The following is a 20,613-nucleotide window of genomic DNA, read 5'->3' as shown; positions in this document are numbered from 1 at the left end:
TCCTCTTTGGGGAAATACCAACATAGTTTAAGCCGCATAAAAAGGAATTTCTGGCGCCGTTGCCGGGGAGGATCAAGTCAACGTAATCTCCCGTCAACGTGCCAATTTCTGGCGCCGTTGTCGGGGAGACATCATCAACATCTATGAGGTTCCTAATCACAAATCTCATCTCCTTGCAATTTACATTATTTGCCATTTGCCTCTCGTTTTCATCTCCCCCGCTTCACAAAAAATTGACGTTTTATTCTCCCTCTTTTCGTTCGCCGTTTTTCATCAGATCTCTTAATTGCTTGAACTTGTCATCATGAGTGACTTTGGTATGGCTGAAACAGATGATGGCCTAACTCCTAAAATTGGACGATCTGGCAATCTGGATGCCAAAACTTTTGTTTTGGGGCAAGAGAACGTTATGGGAAAAGAACATATCCAAGAATTTTTCAGTTGTGTTGGAAATTTGACTCTTGATGATGCTCCTATACTTGAAAGAACTAAGTCTTAAGCGAAAGCTATTTCAGCATTAGTTTTGAAACTTGAAAATAGATTTATCCGTACCCATCCTACTTTGTAGAGATTGTTTTATGAGCTACCATTATAAAGGATCCTAAGGCTAAAAAGCTAGCTACCCTTGTTCTTATGAATGAATTTGATTACATAGTATGGGAAGCTAGGGACATTTTTGAATTTTGTGGGATGAGCCGTGAAAAACCAGTGATAAATGAGATCCTTTATAATAGTGATTATATGTTGAGACATTTGCTTGGAAACAATCAAATTTTTTATGACAATCTTAAAAAGGAAATTCCCGTTTTAGATATAATCCAACAAGTTTTTAATGATTCAATCAACAATATTCTTGGATTGTTGCCGAAAATCAAAGGGGATACATAGATGGGCAACTTGATAACGCTAAAATTACCATGGATAATGTGTTTCAAGTTATTTTTGCAAAACCTCCTTCCTAGAACACATCTACGGAGAGTAAGAAGAAATATGACAACACTTAGATCTATGCATTATGCCTAGCTAGGGGCATAAAACGATAGCGCTTTTTGGGAGGCAACCCAATGAATAAAATTTATTTTTGTCCTTTTCTTTCTGTTATTGAGTGTTAGCACAATTATGCTACTGTTATGATTTTGTTTTCCTGTCTTAATTAGTATTTGTGCCAAGCAAAGCCTTTGGGGTCATGTTGGGTGATAGTTGATTTGATCTTGTTGAAAAACAGAAACTTTGTGCAGTCATAGAATTGTTAAAAATCACAAATGCGCGATAAAATCCTGATTTTTGTACACAAGATTGATATGCAAATTTCCAACGTAGTCCTAATGTTTCAGAATTTTTGGAGTTACGGAAGTACCAAAAGTTTTCAGATTGCTACAGACTGTTCTGTTTTTGACAGATTTTGTTTTCTTTGCATTGTCTGCTTATTTTGATAAATATATGGTTTGCATTGGAGGGTATAAGCAATAGTAAAATTGGAATACAGTAGATATAATGCAAAAATAAAATATGAATTGGTTTGCAACAGTACTTAGAGCAGTGATTTTCTTTGTTATACTAACGGATCTCATGAAGGTTTTGTTGAGTTTTGTGTGATTGAAGTTTTCAAGTTTTGGGTGAGATCATGATGGATGAAGGAATAAGGAGTAAGAAGAGCCTAAGCTTGGGGATGCCCCATGGCATCCTAAGCTATTATCTAAAGAGTAACAACCAACTAAGCTTGGGGATGCCCCCGAGTGGCATCCCCTCTTTCTTCTAACAACCATCGGTTTACTTGGAACTATATTTTTATTCGTCACATATCATGAGTTTTGCTTGGAGCGCCTTGTATAATATGAGTCTTTGCTTCTTTTGCCTTTTAGTTTAGTTCAAGTATAATTGCTGAACACACCTATTTGAGAGAGTCAAAATTATGCTACGATTTGTTAGAATTGCACTATGTGCTTCACTTAAATTTTTCGAGCTATGGAATTGCTCTAGTGCTTCACTTGTATCTTTTTGAGCACGGTGTGCTTTATTATTTTTGAAGAAATGCTGTCATGCTTCACATCAATTTATTTGAGAGTTAGTAAATTTTTTTTTAGAAATTCTTGTTGGGTAACGTAGCATGCAATTTCAAAAAAATTCCTACGATCACGCAAGATCTATCTAGGAGATGCTTAGCAACGAGAGGGAGAGTGTGTGTCCATGTACCCTCATAGATCAAAAGCGGAAGCGTTAGGTTAACGCAGATGATGTAGTCGAATGTCTTCGCGATCCAACCTATCTTAGTACCGAACGTTCCAAAAGGGGAAAGAGGGGAGAGGGAGAAGGAAAGGGGGCCGCGCCCCCACCCCTTGTCCAATTCGGATTGGGCAAGGGGGGGGGAGTGCGCCACCTCTTGTGGCCTGCCTCCCTCTCTCCACTATGGCCCATGAGGCCCATTAACTTTCCCGTGGGGTTCCGGTAACCTCCCGGTACTCCGACAAATCCCCGAACCTCTTCGGAACCATTCTGGTGTCCGTATATAACCTTCCAATATATCAATTTTTACGTCTCGACCATTTCAAGACTCTTCGTCATGTATGTGATCTCATCCGGCACTCCAAACAAACTCCGGTCACCAAAACACACAACTCATAATACAAATCATCATCGAACGTTAAGTGTGCGGACCCTACGGGTTCGAGAACTACGTAGACATGACCGAGACACATCTTCGATCAATAACCAATAGTGGAACCTGGATGCTCATACTGGTTCCTACATATTCTACGAAGATCTTTATCGGTCAAACCGCATAACAACATACGTCATTTCCTTTGTCATCGGTGTGTTACTTGCCCGAGATTCGATCGTCGGTATCATCATACCTAGTTCAATCTCGTTACCGGCAAGTCTCTTTACTCGTTCCGCAATACATCATCCCGCAACTAACTCATTAGTCACATTGCTTGCAAGGCTTATAGTGATGTTCACTACCAAGAGGGCCCAGAGATACCTCTCCGATACTCGGAGTGACAAATTCTAATCTTGATCTATGCCAACCCAACAAACACCTTCGGAGACACCTGTAGAGCATCTTTATAATCACCCAGTTACGTTGTGATGTTTGATAGCACAGAAGGTGTTCCTCCGGTATTCGGGAGTTGCATAATCTCATAGTCAGAGGAATATGTATAAGTCATGAAGAAAGCAATAGCAATAAAACTAAACGATAATTATGCTAAGCTAATGGATGGGTCTTGTCCATCACATCATTCTCTAATGATGTGATCCCGTTCATCAAATGACAACACATGTCTATGGTCAGGAAACTTAACCATCTTTGATTAACGAGCTAGTCAAGTAGAGGCATACTAGGGACACTCTGTTTTGTCTATGTATTCACATATGTACTAAGTTTCCGGTTAATACAATTCTATGATGAATAATAAACATTTATCATGACATAAGGAAATATAAATAACAACTTTATTATTGCCTCTAGGGCATATTTATTCAATTCTCTCATGCTTCACTTGTATTATTTTGAGAGAAGAAAAAAAAATTATGATCATGTTCTTCACTTAGATTTGTTTGAGCTATCAAAAGCAACATATGAAACTAGTCCCAAAGTGATCGATATTCAAGAGGGATATAATAAAAACTTTCAAGAAGATCATTGGACAAAATAAACTTGATTCTTTGTAATAGTTTTGAGATATGATGATAGTGATATGTGAGTCATGTTGATTAGTAATTATACTTTAGTAAGAATATTGATGTTAAGGTTCGTGATTCCCTATCAAGCAAGAAATTCAATAGTTATGCAATGAAATTACATCCTACTTGTGATGCATTATTCGTTGTTAGTTATGCTTAATGCTCTCTTATGTGATTTTTGTTTCTTGGTTCGATGCTTCTCAATCTTTTGTTAGCCTTCACTTGTACTAAGTATGACCACTACTTGTGCATCCAAAATCCTTAAACCCAGTTTTTTCATATGAGTCTACTATACCTACCTATATGCGATATTCTTTTGCCGTTCTAAGAAAATTTGTATGTGCCATCTCTAATCTTCAAAATAAATTTCCTTTTTGTGTGCTCGTACCGCTCATGAAACGGTAGGGGGTGGCTGATATTTTTCCATGCTATATGTGTTATTCTCAAGATGAGTGTTTATTCACTTGTCATTGCACGAGAGTACAAGAAAGGTATTAGGGATGCCCAGCCCCGAAATGAAAAATGAATTTACTTTATGTTATCAAGTAATAAATTCCTTGGAAAGTGTTGGTATGGACGGCACCCGTGGATTCGGTTAGCCGTGGAATGTGAAAGTATGGTGGAAAAAGGAATAAACTTTACTTTCTATTTGGGAACCGCCTATGATATATCTAGTATGGAAAGTATTGGGAACTACTCGATCATTTTCATTGATAGGAAAGGCATTGCCACCCCAAATGTTCTATCTCTATCTTTTTTTCTTTGAGCCCAGGAACCTCTACAAATCCCTACTTTCCTCTGTGAAGGGCCTTTCTTTTTTACTTTATGCAATTATTTTTATTTGAGTCTCCATCTTCTCTTATAAAGCACCAACCAAGGGGCACTATGATCGTACTTGAGCATTGGGTGTAGCTAATATATGCAAGTGTCTTTCATGAATGGATCAATGATTGAGCATAATGAGCTACAGATAACTTACTTTAGTGTTGATATTTTCAAAGACATGGTTTCTTGTTGATATGCTTGAGTATTGAAATCCTCATGTCAAAACTAGACTATTGCTTTAAATCATATAGAAGTCCAAATGTCCATGCTACAAAAGAAAAGAATATGTGATGAACATGTTAGGCAGCATTCCACATCAAAAATTCTGTTTTTATCATTTACCTACTCGAGGATGAGAAGGTATTAAGCTTGGGAAGCTGATACGTCCCCAACGTATCTATAATTTTTTATTGTTCCATATTGTTATATTATCATTCTTGGATGTTTTACAATTATTTATAGCAACTTTATATCATTTTTGGGGACTAACCTATTGACATTGTGTCCAATGCCAGTTGTTGTTTTTTTGCTTGTTTTTTACTTCGCAGAAAATCAATACCAAACGGAGTCTAAATGCAGCAAAACTTTTTGGAGATTTTTTCTGGACCAGAAGACACCTATTGGGCCAAAGAAGTACCAGAGGGGGGGCTCCGAGGGGAGCACAACCCACCAGGGCGCGCCTGGGGGTCCAGGCGCATCCAGTTGGGTTGTGCCCACCTCGCCCACCTCCCGCACCACCTCTTTGCTCTATAAATACCCTGAAAATCCGAAAACCCTAGGGGAGTCGACGAAACACAATTCTTACCGCCACAAGTTCCAGAAACCACAGATCCAATCTCGACACCATCACAGAGGGGTTCATCATCCTCATTGGTGCCTCTCCGATGATGCGTGAATAGTTCATTGTAGACCTACGGGTCCATTGTTAGTAGCTAGATGGCTTCCTCATTCTCTTTTGATTTTCAATAGAATGGTTTCTTGGAGATCTATTTGATGTAACTCTTTTTGCGGTGTGTTTGTTGGGATCCGGTGAACTTTGAGTTTATGATCAGATCTATGTTTTTATCCTTGAAAGTTATTTGAGTTCTTTGATCTCTTATATGCATGATTACTTATAGCCTCGTATTTCTTCTTTGAATCTTTGTTTTAGTTAGGCTGACTAGATCAATTTTTCTTGCCATGGGAAGACGTTCTTTGTGATGGGTTCGATCTTACGGTGCTCAATCCCAGTGAGAGAAGGGGAAATGACACGTATGTGTCGTTGCTATTAATGACAAAAAGATGGAGTTTATTCCTACATGAATAGATCTTGTCTACATCATGTCATCGTTCTTATTGCATTACTCCGTTTCTCCATGAACTTAATACACTAAATGCATGCTGGATAGCTGTCGATGTGTGGAGTAATAGTAGTAGATGCAGGCAGGAGTCTGTCTACTAATCTTGGACGTGTTGCCTATATAATGATCATTGCCTGGATATCATCATGATTATTTGAAGTTCTATCAATTGTCCAATAGTAATTTGTTTACCCGTCGTACGCTATTTTTCTCGAGAGAAGCCACTAGTGAAATCTACGGCCCTCGGGTCTCTTCTATATCATATTTGCTTTCGAGATCTATTTTTATTCGCTTTTATTTTCAGATCTATTGATCCAAAAACCCAAAAATATCTTATTGCACTTTTTTGTTATTTATTTTATTTCACGTTTCCGTGAGATCTATTTATCTGGTCTACTACACTTTTATCTATCTTTTTACCCAGGAGGGATTGACAACCCCTCTTGCACGTCGGGTTGCAAGTATTTGTTCTTTATGTGCATGTACCGTTTACATAGTGTTGTGTGGTTCTCCTACTGGTTCGATAACCTTGGTCTCATCACTGAGGGAAATACCTACAGTAGCTGTGCTGCATCATCCCTTCCTCTTTGGGGAAATACCGACGTAGTTCAAGTCGCATCAGCTCCTGACACTCCATTTTAGAGAATGGAGATTATTCTGTCTCCAATTCTTGCGCTTCGCACAATGTTTCTTCCAAGTAGCTCCCTATGATTGTTCATACATTTTTTCCATCCTTTGATTGTCATGTCTTCATCGGTTTTAGAAATCTGGTATGAACAGCGGTGAAGCCTAGGAGGACTTGGCCATAAGGTAATAACATCAAGGTGACCTTCCGAAAACATCAGATCAGGCACAATCCTTCGGGATTTTCTGTTGAAAAACATAATAATAACGTCGTAGTTAGCAATCTAGTTTAGCTTTAGAAGAATGTATGCAAAAGATGCACGGATGCCGTAATAGTGAAAAATCTTACCATGTCATCTCCATGGATGTTGCCGTAGTTCAACACGTGCACTAGTGGCACGTATTGACCATAATGTGCAGGAGTTTGATAATTGATATTGTAATTCTAAACATCAATAATAAATGAGATAAGATGATCTTTCTCCTCATAAGTTAATTCAGCGCCATCGGTGTAGTAGGTTCTGTCTTCCATCTTCCGTACATTTTTTTGAAGAATGAAAATAAGCTGTCAATGGAAATAAGCTGTTAACTATTTTGAAATAAATAATATAAATTACTTAATAAATATGTTTGAGAAACTCACATAGAGGTAGAAGTGGAAGCGTATCAACAAGGACTCAAATGTCGATATTCGCTTCGTTGATGTCATCTTCAGGATCACCAAGATCGAAGGTGACATGCATACCCTTCTGAAAACCATACGACTTGCACAGTGCATCCCAATTCAAGCAACCAAAATGGGATACGCTCTCCGCATTGTATAGCTTTACGGCAAAAGCATAACCATGATGGATCATGAGGTGAACTATCTTTGTCTCCATATTCTCATGATCTTCGAAATTCAGCTTCTCCAAGACATAGCGTCTTGCATGGCATAGGATAAGCTAGTCGAACTGTAAAATACGAAAATTACACGTTTAAGATGCAGAAGTCATGCTTAATTACGAAAAAATACTTGTCACTTTTGCGTACCATTTCAACATCGAAGGTCTCGTCGAGCTTAATACTGAAGCGCCGACCGTCTACCATGTGAGGCCTGTCGCACAGACCCCGGCCGTCGCCGCAGTAGTCGCACTCCGAGATCCTATCATCGTCGTCAGACATTTCCTATGTTCATAATTCAAAGATTAAACTTCTAAAATTCAATATATGTACTATAAAAACTAAATTAGATCATTATTATTCATCACGGGTTGACTATCGGTCTATCGAGTCTTTTCTTGAAAACTCTCAGCTCACGTGGTGTATATATTCGACCGTCGGGTGATGCTCGCTCCTCCCTTCGTCCCTGAGTGCATTACACCAAAATGTCTAGCACACAGGAACGAAGGAGAAGTGACCCCCACGACAACAGTCGGGATTCTTCCTCTCTGACATTTGCGACCGTCGATGATGGTCGTTCTTCTCTTCCTTCTGGTGCATTACCAAAAGGTCTATCACGAGAAAAGAAGAGGAAGAACGACCCCCACGACACCAATCGACATTCTTCTTCTCTCATATATGGTGGAGTCCCGACAGACTTAAAGTCAACCTGAAATGTCGCTTAATTATCTTTCTAGAATATCCGTGCCACTCGATATTTCCTACATATTCTAGCACAAGTCATGCTAAAATTCACGGAAAAATAGCATATATTGAGTGCCTGAAATTTGTCAGAATGGAAATTAATCAACACTCCGGCAAAACATAGGCCATTGTGAGGTGTTCCCTGCAAACATGGCCACTTGGGCAAGCACTAGTAGTACACAACACTACATATCACATGTATAAATCTCCATCATATTTGAAAGACCTACACTGAAAATTTTCTATTCCATGGAAATTGTCACAACTACTCATCTAACTACTACTCTACTACATTTATCAAAACATCTACATCATCATCGACATGGGGATTTGGCTGGTCTCACCTCGAGGTCGGAGGGGTCGGTGATGGGGACGACGGCGGGGATGATGCAGGAGCTCCATGATTTCTGCAAAAACAAAATATAAACAAAAAAATTATTATCCTCATCTTAGGACTTAGTGAAACCCTATAAGCTATCAACTAAACCTTATTATGTTGATTCAAAAGACCTACATTTACTAAAAATTGTAAAGAAAACCTAGTTATAACCCTAAAAATTTGTACTGCCCATCTATCCATCCATTTTTCTAAACCTAGTTCTAACCCAAAAAATTGAAAGGACCTATACATTTATTAAAAAATATCCTAGTTCTAGCCCTAACATCTATCCATCCATCCATCTATCTATATATCCATCAATATATCAATCCATCCATCCATCCATTTGTCTATCTATGCAATATATCAAAAATACCATAGTTCTAACCATCTATCCATCTATCTATTCATCTATCTATCCATCTATCTATGCAATGCAAGAGGGATAGGAGGGAGGGAGAGGGTCAGAGGGAGAGGGCTGGGAGGGAGAGAGGGATGGAGGGAGAGGTTCGATCGGAGGGAGCAGGGAGGAATGGAGGGAGAGGCGGGGTTTGAGGGAGGGAGGGAGAAGGGAGGGATGGAAGGAGAGGGTGGGAGGAGACATATCAGGCGACGGCGGCAGCGCGACGACGGCAGCGGGCGGCGGTAGCGAGGGTGTGGGAAGGGAGAGTGATCGGGCCGGCCAGGGAGGATAAGGTAGCATTAGCAGTAGCGCTGGCTGGCAGCCCAGCACTACTGCTAAGTTGGGCCCACCTGCTGGCACCGTGCACACTTAACGGTAGCGATGGGCAGCCCACCAGCGTTACTACTACGTCTCTAGTAGTAGCGCTGGATCCGGCCAACCGCTACTACTACATGTATCCCCTGCCGGTGGTGATGGGGCCACTTAGCAGTAGCGTTGCCAGGGGTCCCAGCGCTACTGCTACTTTGGTATTTGTAGCGCTTGTTGGCACACAGCCCTACAACTAAGTATCAGTAGCGTTGGTCAGATAACCTGCGCTATTACTAAATTTCTATCTATAAGTTTTCTTCTAATAGTGAAAGCCTATTTCAATCATGAGTTCGAACATGTACCCCAAAAAAACAGAGTCAAAAGGGCCGGCAATGTCCAGTTTCAGAAGGAGTGCAATAGACTTTGATTTGTATAGTGATTTGACGGTGTTTTTGACATAAAAAAGTTATCATGAATGTTTCAATGACAGAGACAATGAGAGGTGGCGTTCATTCTGAGTTGTCTTCAATATTCAGTGGTGCGCTTTAGAGCGGTATGAATGTTGGGCCGGTGTTTCTTTTGGAGGTTTTCGGGTGAAATACGGCAGTCGGTGCGAGATGGATACGCACATAATTCTGTTGATTTTCTTCACATGGTCTACGTACACATGCAAACTAGCGATAGGCTGGCTTGGTCGACGTCGATCAATAAACACAACCCATGCCCTATCCTTGTCGGCACGACAAAGCTGTCGGTACGTACCTGTCATACATATCAATGCAGCCATGGAAGTGCGGTGGCACAGCCAGAAACTGGAGATACAGTGTACTAATTAATAATGTTCTTACGATCAGCCCGATTTTGCTGACTAGCATTCATTTTCGAGATTGAACTAACAACAAATGAATTTCATGGGAAAACTCCGTTAGCTTTAGGGATAGAGAGGAAAGTTTCTTGTCATTAGAATTTTTTGTGCTCTTTCAGCAGGCCAAAAAATGGTGACCAATATCTAAAAAGCAAAATGAAACATGATATGAGCACTTAAATTTTCTTTTCTGAGAGTACGCCATATTTTTTTTATAGAACGAGAAGCAAGTCACAATTTACAAGATAGCTATCGTCAAGACGGAACACATAATTTTTTTCGGAACACAGTACACACGCAGACGCTCATATACTCATCCTTATGAACATCCTCAAGAGATCGAGCAGGTACATCATCTTGATGATTGACAAAGTCGTCACAGACACCTTCGTTGTTGATGGAAACGTCTCCTCCCACTAAACGCACATTGCCGGAAGGCCTGAATTAAATTCAGAAAAATGCGAACATCAGTCTCAAGCTAGGACTTGACCCCTGATAGGTTGGGGATACCATTACCCTCCTAACCATTCAATCACAAGTTGATTCATGACGGAACACATATTTAACATTCTAAGGCTTGCTCCGACCCTCAAACTCCACTAATCACATAAGGATGCAACCCGAGAGCCTCTGGCCAGCGACCGAAGATGACGGTCAACAATGATCTGGATGCTCAACTCCCCTTCCTTCCGCTGTTGGTTTACGTTGCCAAATAACCAGGCGATCCTTTGTTTCCATAGGCTCCAAGATGTTAGCATGACAAGAGAATCAAAGCAATGTTGTTTATTGCATATTTTGAACTCTCAAACAAAATGTTGTAATTAAATATGGAACGACATAACTTAAACACTACTATGTTAATAATTCTTAGATTCCTAGCACTACGTTATAGTAGAACTAGCTCTACTCTGAATTGTGACGCCGAAGGTAGTCCTCGTCGGAGGAGATGTCTATCACCCCTCCTTCGGAGGAGCAATTTATGGTCAATGACAATACATCTACTCCACGACTTTACCTCCTTCTCCTTGTGGAAGTGTTGGTCGAAAATCACATCGATCTCGGTGTCCCTCTTGTGCTCCCGCTCAAGCTCCTGCAATCTTTTGTGCTCACCCTCCTTCGACTCGAAGAATGCTCGTAGTCTTGACGATGAGCTACGGATCGGTCTCGACGAGCATCACTACATAGGTTTCGTCGTCGGCCTCGGCCTTTAATTGCGCCTTGACCTGATAGTACTCCTTCTCCTCATCACAGAAGACGACTGTAATGGAAGGGGTGAGGAAATATGCGTCGGGTGCGTCGCCGGAAAATTGAGCACCACCCGACCCGTAGTGTCATATGTGGACGCCACCTCCTCTGCGGTGTTGAAGGTGCCCAGCCACACTCGCCCACCCGTGCCCAGGTTCTGGATCTCTGCCGCGTAGTGCTCGACAGTTGGAGCTTGATGTCCTGGTATGATGAGGAGGAGCTTTGGGGTCAGCGCATCAACAGCTGGAACATCTCCCACGGCAGCAGAGGAGCTCGGGGTGACTGACACGGCGAGGAAATGAATTGAACACAATTTTTATAGTCGAATACAAGTTTCTAGCCGTAATTGCTTAGATATGGCATCTTGAGTGAAACTTCATGTCCTTGCTTTTATAGGGTGAACCCAATGATGTCTGGGCAAGGGCGCAACTCCTTAAAGGCTATCGTGGAAATAGTGATTTAGTTATTTGTGTTTTCTTTTCTCATTCTTGTTGTGTTTTTCATCATTCTTTTCCTTGAAATGTAGTAAGTTAATGTTTTGGCCTTAATGTCTTGCATGTAGTTATACTAAATCAGCGATAATTAGTATGGATCGGTGAAAAATAACTTTTGGGTTTGTGAGGCTGGGAGGTTTTGACTTCCTTCAAATCATTTCAACACGGTATTGCAAAAATTCGCAAGGGCGCGGAGGTGCGGGGGCACGCACCTTTCCGGCCATGCTGAACCGCACGGTTTCTTGGTCCATAAAAGTGGTTGTATTTCGCATAAGGTTATACCAAGTTGTAAGTTTTAATCTCCAAAACTTGCTGATTTTGCCGTTTATTTCTATCCAGTTTCAGCACTTGAAACTTGTTGAAGTTCTAAAAACTCGCCAAAACCCATTCAAAACTCATCTTTTAATATGGATTTTTGATTCAAAAGATACAAAAAATCAAAATCAAAAGCCCAAAGAAAAGTAGCTTCGGTGCTCCGCACATGCGTGTCACTAATCTCTTGTACTCAGAATGAAAATTTGCCAGCCCGGTAAGGGCAGAATAGTCAAGTGCAAAATGTCCGGGGCTTTGTACTTCCGCAAGGGTGGCTTGCATGGGCGCCTCCTGCCTATAAATTGGCGGCAACGTGCCTCCCGTGTACTGCAAACCACATCACGCACACTTCCACCACCACCACCGCGGCACGTACGTTTGCGATCAAAAGAAAGTCGAGCCATATGGCGAAGGCCGCAGCGATGCTCGTGCTGGTGGCGCTGGTGGCGGCGGCGATGGCAACGGGCGGAGCGGCGCAGTGCAACGCCGGGAACCTGGCGGTGTGCGCCTCCCCGATCGTCAGCGGGACCCCGCCGTCCAAGACGTGCTGCAACAACCTAAAGAGTCAGCGGGGGTGCTTCTGCCAGTTCGCGCACAACCGCGCGTACTCCAGCTACATCAACAGCCCCAACGCCCGCAAGACCCTCGTCAGCTGCGGCGTCCCCGTACCGAAGTGCTAGGAGCCGGGCCTCCGCCGCCGCCGCCGGCGGCGTGCTAGGCAGCGCCACGCCGCCTATGCTACTACTACGTAACGTACTACCACGTACGAGCTCCTACCATGGCTACTGGTACGACGTCCGTCGAGCAGCTCCGTGCGAACCGTGTGTTTCATGTATCTTTTTTTTTCTCGAGTACAATCGTGTGTTCATGTATCGTGCGCAAGAATAAAATGGTGTGTACGTGTTTGATCCAGCCTCTGCGTAGTTTGTTACTCCTTCGTCAATTTTGATCGATGGATGTGACGGACAATACTTGCTTAAACCTAGCACCCTGTTGCCTTGCTTTTCCTCCAGCCGCTCGTGTAATTGATGTACCTTCGACACAAAGTTGCTACTGTATTGCTTGGTCATCAGGTCATGGTCCGCTGGTCACTCCATCACTAAATGAACAGTACTGTATGGGCAAACAGATGCCACTCACTCAGCGCTTACACTGTTGTTGATGTGGATGGCCAGCTGAGCCAATTAAGAGCCCATTCAAGACCGAACATAATCCTGTCGAGCCATTCATTATAAACCTGTACCGTTGGCGCGCGTGGACCTTCAATGCCCGTGACCGTCATGACTCTGAAGCTTCGTCTCTCCGTCGCGTGATGGAGCTATGCTTTAGGATTTCGTAGTCCACAGGAGATGCTTTAGGATTTCGTAGTCCACAGGAGATACACGCACAGTGGCTTTGCAACCAAAGCAAACACTGGCGTGGTTTCTCAACATCAAAATATGAACTTTCACAGCTCTCACCGTTCATTTTTTTTTTTGAAAACGGGTAAAAGATTTGCCACGTATATTAATTAAGAGAGAATAGAGTTTGTGTTACAAACACCCCTTAACAATACAGGGAAGAATCACTCTCCCGGCATAATGGACCCTAGTTTTTTAGCTCCGGCGGCGACCCAGAACGAAGCCTCCCTTTTGATGTTGTCGAGGAGAATCATAGGCGGAGCAGCCTTGTTGCGGAATACGCGGGCGTTTCGCTCGTTCCAGATCATCCATGTGGTGAGCATGGTGAGCGAGGCCATGGCCTTCTGTCGGATTTCGGGTTCCGGCAGACCCTTGAGGTTCGAACACTGGGGTGCGCGCGGAGATTTCGCCTTCTACCTACCTGCACCCCTCCGCCTCGCTAAGATCTAAGCTATGGAAGAAACAGCACAGGAGACACAGAGTTTATACTGGTTCGGGCCACCGTTGTGGTGTAATACCCTACTCCAGTGTGTGGTGTGGTGGATTGCCTCCTGGGCTGATGATGATGAGCAATACAAGGAAGAACAGCCTCGCGAGGGTCTGTTCTTGGCCGGGGGGGACGAACTGCTAGGAGGAGTTCAGTCACCCTTCTCTCTCTCTGATCGATCTTCTTTTTTTGCCCTGTGGGTGGCTGGTCCTATTTATAGGCAAAGGCCCTGGTCCTCTTCCCAAATATTGAGCGGGAAGGGCGCCAATAATTGGCCATTCTGAAGGGGAACATCTGATACACTTATCCTGACTAAAGTTGGTCCTCGCCTGCCAAAGACTCCGGTGGTGACGCTGGCTTGGGCTCCACAATGACTTCCTCCCTGCCGTTGGACTGGTCTTGGTCTCGTTGCACCGAAACGGGCGCCTTTGCTTGATGCTCCCGCCTGTGCTTGCTCCCTTTGCACCAAAGAGGAAAAGAGGACACTGCGCGGGCTGGCGCCCGCCTGGCGCCCTTGGTCGTCATGGCTTGCGTCACGGGCACCTCGTGAGGTACCCCGCCTTGATCTCTCCGCCTCCTTGCTGGCTAGCCTGATAAGGCCGTGCCTGAGGAAGCTCCGTGTCGTCCGCCCCGCGAGGCTTGGCCCCTCGCGAGGGTCTTGAGTTTGTGTTGATGAAGATGGGCCGTGCTGGGCCCCCTTTTGAGCCACGCCGCAGGCAGGCAAGTCTGGGGATCCCCGTTCCCAGAACGCCGGCAGTAGCCCCCGGGCCCAAGGCGCGCCCGGGCTTGGCCGTGCAGGGAGGCGAAAGGTTAAGAGCGAAGCGCCGCGGGCCCTAACAGCCTGCGGTCTTGGGCGCCGCGTGGCGGTTGATTGGACATGGGCGTCTCCACTTCCCCATGGCGCCTCGGCAACTGCACGGATTGGACAAGTCCCTACATGCAAAGCGGGTCATGATTACCTGCGATCGTGGGGGCCGACGGTTGGCCCTCGCCGGCTATAAGTACGGATCGGCGCGCGCCCTTCCAGTTCATCCCCCTTGCTTCTCCTTTTTCTTCATGGCCCCGTCGAGGAGGTTCTCGGCCGCAGAGAAGGGGAAGGCTCGCCAGGTTGAGCCTGCCTCTCCCCCGCCCAAGCGCGGCCGAGGGCGCCCTCGCAAACATCCTGTGGCCACCACGGCGGCTCCCCGCGGCCGTGGAGACGATTTCCAGCATGGTGATGGGCGGACTGCTGCGGCCGGGGGGCGTGCTTCGGTCGCGCGTCCCCCTAGGCCGCGCTTTCGCGCTGCAGAGGTGCTGCCGGAGTTCGTTGTGCGGTCGGCGGAGCCGACTAGCACCCGGCTTCCACTTCCTCGCTTCCTCCTTGGCGAGCTCCCGGCCGGCGCCCCGGGCGGCCTCTGGCTCCAGGCTGACGGCTGCTGCAGCCGGGCCTCATGGGCTTCACTGGAGGTCTCCGTAGCCGGGAGCCTGGCCTTGGCCCGCGGTCGGCAGACGTTTGCCCGCGCGCGTGGCCTGAGCTGTCGGTGCACCCTGCACTTCAAGTTTGATAGCGATGACACCCTCTACGTGAGGGTGTTTGGGGAAGATGGTCGCTGCGCAGGGTGCTGCCCCGAGGACGACGACCGCGGCCGGGAACCCATCTCCGGCGATGATGGAGAGGATAGCGCTCGTGTGACTAGCGGCTCTCAGGGTTCCCCAAGCTTCTCCGGTTCTTCTTCAGGCGGCGACTCTTCTAGCGGTGGCCGCGGTCAGCCTCCACGCCGTCGTATCTGCTTGGGAGGTGGTAGCTTGTCTGCCCGCCGTCGCGCCTTGGTGAAGCGCGAGAGGGAGTCTGCCTGAGCCCCGGAGGCAGCTCGAGTCTTCCCTGCAGGCCGGTGTGAGGCGAGCTGCGCCTGATTTGTTCTTTCTTTTCCTTTTTTATGCGTAAAAAGACAGTAGCGTGAAGCCTCGCGGGGGCGTGTTTGGATTATTGCCGTTAATCATCGCTTTGCTTCCGTTATCGTGCCTTCCGGCTACGTGCCCGCGCGTGGATAGTTCCCGGCCCCAGCCGTGGGGGGGCGACCGACCCAGGCCCTGTGTTCGTGTCGCGGTGCCCGTGGGCCACGGACTGGAGGGGTGCTTCTGTAATGGACCCAGGTCGCGAAACCTTTGAACGACTAGGACAGGAACACTCGCAAGGGCGCTCGGCTGCCCCCCTCGCGAGGCCTTGGATAAGAGAAATCGAGACAGGAGAGTAAAAAGTCGAAGAACCACAAGCCAAAGACGGCAACAACTTCAATAAAACTTCGAATGAGAATGAACAAGCCAACTGCGGAAAGCAAATGAAAAAGCCGCGTCCGACACCTAATCTAGTCTTCGACGTCTTTTCACCAGCGCGGAGCTAAGTGCTGCCACTGGGCGTGGGAGGAAGCCCCAGGGCCTGAGGCCGGCGCTCCTGAGACTCCGGGGCGTGTACAGCCCCAACTCATTATTACGTGAGAGTGTCACAGGCGGCGAGCTTCACAGGCGTTGGCCTTCTTCACAGGCTCCGGGCCTTTTCCAAAACGCGACGGCTTCACAGGCATTCGCCTTCTTCACAGGCTCTGGGCCTTTTTCCAAAACGCGACAGCTTCACAGGCTCTGGGCCTTTTCCAAAACGCGACAGCTTCACAGGCATTCGCCTTCTTCACAGGCTCTGGGCCTTTTCCAAAACGCGACAGCTTCACAGGTATTCGCCTTCTTCATAGGCTCTGAGCCTTTTCCAAAATGCGATAGCTTCACAGGCATTCGCCTTCTTCACAGGCTCTGGGCCTTTTCCAAAATGCGACAACTTCACAGGCATTCGCCTTCTTCACAGGCTCTGGGTCTTTTCCAAAACGCGACAGCTTCACAGGCATTCTCCTTCTTCACAGGCTCTGGGCCTTTTTAGGGGTAGAACCTCCGGAGGTGCTGGATGTTCCATGCGTTCTGGACTGGCACCCCCTCCTAAGTCTCCAAGCGCGCGGAGCCGGGCCTGGAAACATGAACAACCTTGAACGGGCCCTCCCACATGGGAGAGAGTTTGTGCAGTCCCTCCCTGGAGAGAACCCGCCTGAGCACGAGGTCTCCTACCTCGAGAGTTCTAGGGCGGATGTTGCGGCATTGATATCGTCGCAGTGCTTGTTGGTACCTCGCCGCTCGCAGCGCGGCTTCTCGGCGACGTTCCTCCCCCAGCACGAGATCCATCCCCCGCATGGCGTCCTGCTGCGCCTCGTCGAACGCCAGGACCCGCGCGGAGCGACGTCTGACCTCGTGAGGGAGGACCGCTTTGGCTCCGTAGACCAGGAAGAACGGGGTCTCTCCAGTCGGCTTGGTCGCGGTTGTGCGGATGGACCACAACACGGACTGAAGCTCGTCGTACCAACCTCTGCCGCAGGCCTCCAGCTTCTTCTTGAACGTCCTGGTCTTGAAGCCCCTCAGGACCTCTGCGTTGGCTCGCTCGGCCTGGCCGTTGCTTCGGGGGTGCGCCACCGAAGCGTAGCATATCTGCGTTCCATGGTTAGCACAGTATGTTTTGAAGAGGTTACTGGCGAACTACGAACCGTTGTCCGTGATGATGCGGTTCGGCACCCCGAACCGGCTCACGATGCCCCTGATGAACTTGACCGCGGAACCCGCGGGGATGGTGCGGACGGCCTCTACTTCAGCCCACTTGGTGAACTTTTCCACGGCGATGTAGAGGTAGCGGTAGCCCCCTGGCGCCCGAGGAAACGGGCCCAGGATGTCCAGCCCCCAGACTGCGAATGGCCACGAAAGGGGTATAGTCTGCAGGCCTCCTGCTGGCTGATGGATCTGCTTGGCGTGGAACTGGCAGGCCTCACAAGCTTTCACTAGTTCGACGGCGTCATTGAGTGCTGTGGGCCAATAAAACCCACTGCGGAACGCCTTGCCGACAAGGGTCCGTGATGATGAATGATGTCCACAGTCTCCGCCGTGTATATCTTCCAGCAGTTCCTTTCCTTGCTCCCTGGAGATGCAGCGCAGGGATACATCGTTCGGTCGCTTCCGGTAGAGCTCTCCATCCTTGATGTAGTATGCCGTGGCCTGCCGTGCCACACGCTCCGCTTCGTCCTCCTTCTCCGGCAGGGTCCCTTGTGTTAAGTAACTCCAGAGCTCCGTGATCCAGCACCCCTCCTGAGGTTCTATCATCAGGAGCAGGCGTGCTCCTGAGGCCGGGCCATAGGCCGGGGCTCCTGAGGCAGGTGGCTGGGGGAGCTCCTCCCGAGGCTGAGCTGTGTTTGACAATGACGGCAGGGCTGAGGGCTTGAAGAGCCGCTCCTCGAAAACGCCAGGCTCCTGAGGTAACCGCCTGGACGCCCGTTTGGCGATGTCGTCGGCCTCCTAATTGGTGCCACGGGGCACGTGCTGCAACTCCAACCCCCAGAACTGCTTCTCCATCCTGCGGACCTCCGCAAGGTAGGCTTCCATGTGCTCATCTTTCGGCTCGTACACCTTGTTGGAGAAATTGACAAGGAGCTGCGAATTGCCCTTGATGGTGAGGCGTTTCACCCCCAGGGCAGCTGCGGCCTTCAAGCCCGCTATTAAACCTTCATACTCCGCTATGTTGTTGGAGACCTTTTCACCTTGCTGGAAACAGAGCTGCACAGCTTAGTAGAGCTTGTCCTGAGTGGGCGATATAAGCACCGCCCCAGCCCCAGCGCCATGCCTGGAGAACGCCCCATCGAAGTACATGACCCAGCCTTCTGGCGCCTCGCTCCCCGGGGAGAGGGACCGATCCTCGTCGACCTTGAGGCCTGGTGCCTCCGTCCATTTTGCCACAAAATCCGCCAATGCTGCTCCCTTGATGACTCTGGTCGTGCTGAATTCGAGCTGAAACACTTGCAGTTCTATGTTCCACTCAGCGACCCTTCCAGCTGAGTTAGGGCTCCTGAGCACTTTCTCGAGGGGGTATGACGAGACGACCTTGATGGGGTGACCCTGAAAATAGTGCCGCAGCTTGCGCGAGGCCACCAGTAGCGCGAGGAGGAGTTTCTGAGGCATGGGGTACCGTGCCCTCGCGTCCCGCAACACCGTACTGACGAAGTACACTGGGTGCTCAACGAGGTCGGGTGCGTCAGTGCTGGTGGCTCCCTTCGGAGACCATGGCGCCTCCTGAGGCGATGAGGCCTCCTGAGGCTGGCCATCTGGGAGAGGGGCCTCTTCCGCCTCCGGTGCACTCCTCTACGGCGGCTGATCCTCCTCAGCCGCGGTGGCGGTTTCTGTGGGCCTTCCTTGTTCCTGTTTTGCCTTGTCCCGTGTTGCTGCCGTGGTTTTGATTCGACGCTCCTCTCTAACCGCCACCAGGGCTGCGCTGGCGGAGTAGGGAGTGGCGGCAAGGTAAAGCACCAGGGGCTCTTGAGGGCGCGGAGCCACCATGACCGGTGGGCTGGTCAGGTATCTCTTGAGATCCTGGAACGCCTTGTCGGCCTCTTCAGTCCACTCAAAGGGCCCCTTTTTCTTCATTAGCTGGAAGAAAGGCAGCGCTCGCTCCCCCAACTTGGAGATGAAGCGCCCTAGCGCGGTCACGCGCCCAGTGAGCTTCTACATTTCTCTGAGGGTTTTTGGCGGGCTCATGTCCTCCACCGCCTTGACCTTTTCCGGGTTAGCCTCGATGCCTCGGTGGGACACGAGGAAACCCAAGAGCTTGACCGAGGGGACTCCGAACATACACTTCTCTGGGTTGAGCCGCAGGTTCACTGCGTTGAGGCTCGTGAAGGTTTCCTCCAAGTCTTGTATCAGGGTCCTGGCCTCCCGAGACTTTACCACAATGTCATCGACGTAAGCTTCAACATTCTTCCCGAGCTGTGGGCCCAAGGTGATGTGCATCAGCCGCTGAAAGGTCGCCCCTGCATTACGCAGCCCGAATGGCATGCATGTGTAGCAGTACACCCCACATGGGGTTAGGAAGGCTGTCTTTTCGACGTCTTCCACCGCCATCTTGATCTGGTGATACCCAGAGAAGGCATCCAAGCAGCATAGCAGGTTGCATTCCGCGGTGGAATCGACGATCTGGTCGATGCGGGGGAGCGGGAATAGGTCTTGTGGGCATGCCTTGTTGAGGTTGGTGAAGTCGACACACATGCGCTCCTTCCCTCCCTTCTTTGGCACAACGACAGGGTTGGCCAACCAATGCGGGTATCAGACCTCGCGAATTACCCCAACGGCTTCTAGTTTGCGGGTCTCTTGGACGATGAAGGCCTGCTTTTCTGTGGACTGCTGCCTTGCCTTTTGCTTCACAGGGCACACGTTGGGGCACACGTTGAGGTGATGCTCGATTACACTCCTAGGGATCCCCGCCAACTGGTCAGGCTCCCAAGCGAATACCTTCTTGTTTGCGTGCAGGAACCCGACCAGGGCCTCCTCCTGCTCGGGTTCAAGGTTGGCGCCTATGGTGAAAGTGGTGTTGGTGGACCCGCCCTCATTGACGGGTATCTGCTTGGTTTCTGCCTTGTCTTGGGTGAACAACTGTTTCTTCTTGGCGGGTGCAGCCCCCTTGGACTCGGGGGTGTCCGAGTCGGCGGGCTGCGCCGACGCTGCCGTCTTGAAGGCGAGCTTGAGCACCCGCAGCGCGTCTCTGGTGTCCCCGTGCACGGTGAGGACACCGC

At 48.0% G+C, this 20,613-nt stretch overlaps 1 protein-coding gene across 1 annotated transcript; it reads left to right on the top strand.

The window, feature by feature from the left end:
• Nucleotides 1-12,424: 12,424 nt before the first annotated feature.
• On the top strand, nt 12,425-13,018 carry LOC125509286 (non-specific lipid-transfer protein 2P-like). Its single transcript, XM_048674220.1, has one exon. The coding sequence runs from the start codon at nt 12,511-12,513 to the stop codon at nt 12,784-12,786; it is 276 nt and encodes a 91-aa protein (XP_048530177.1). The 5' UTR covers nt 12,425-12,510; the 3' UTR covers nt 12,787-13,018.
• Nucleotides 13,019-20,613: the final 7,595 nt, after the last annotated feature.

This window comes from Triticum urartu, chromosome 1, assembly GCF_003073215.2.
Source record: "Triticum urartu cultivar G1812 chromosome 1, Tu2.1, whole genome shotgun sequence".
Lineage (NCBI taxonomy): Eukaryota > Viridiplantae > Streptophyta > Magnoliopsida > Poales > Poaceae > Triticum > Triticum urartu.
This window is presented reverse-complemented; position numbering and strand designations above follow the sequence as displayed.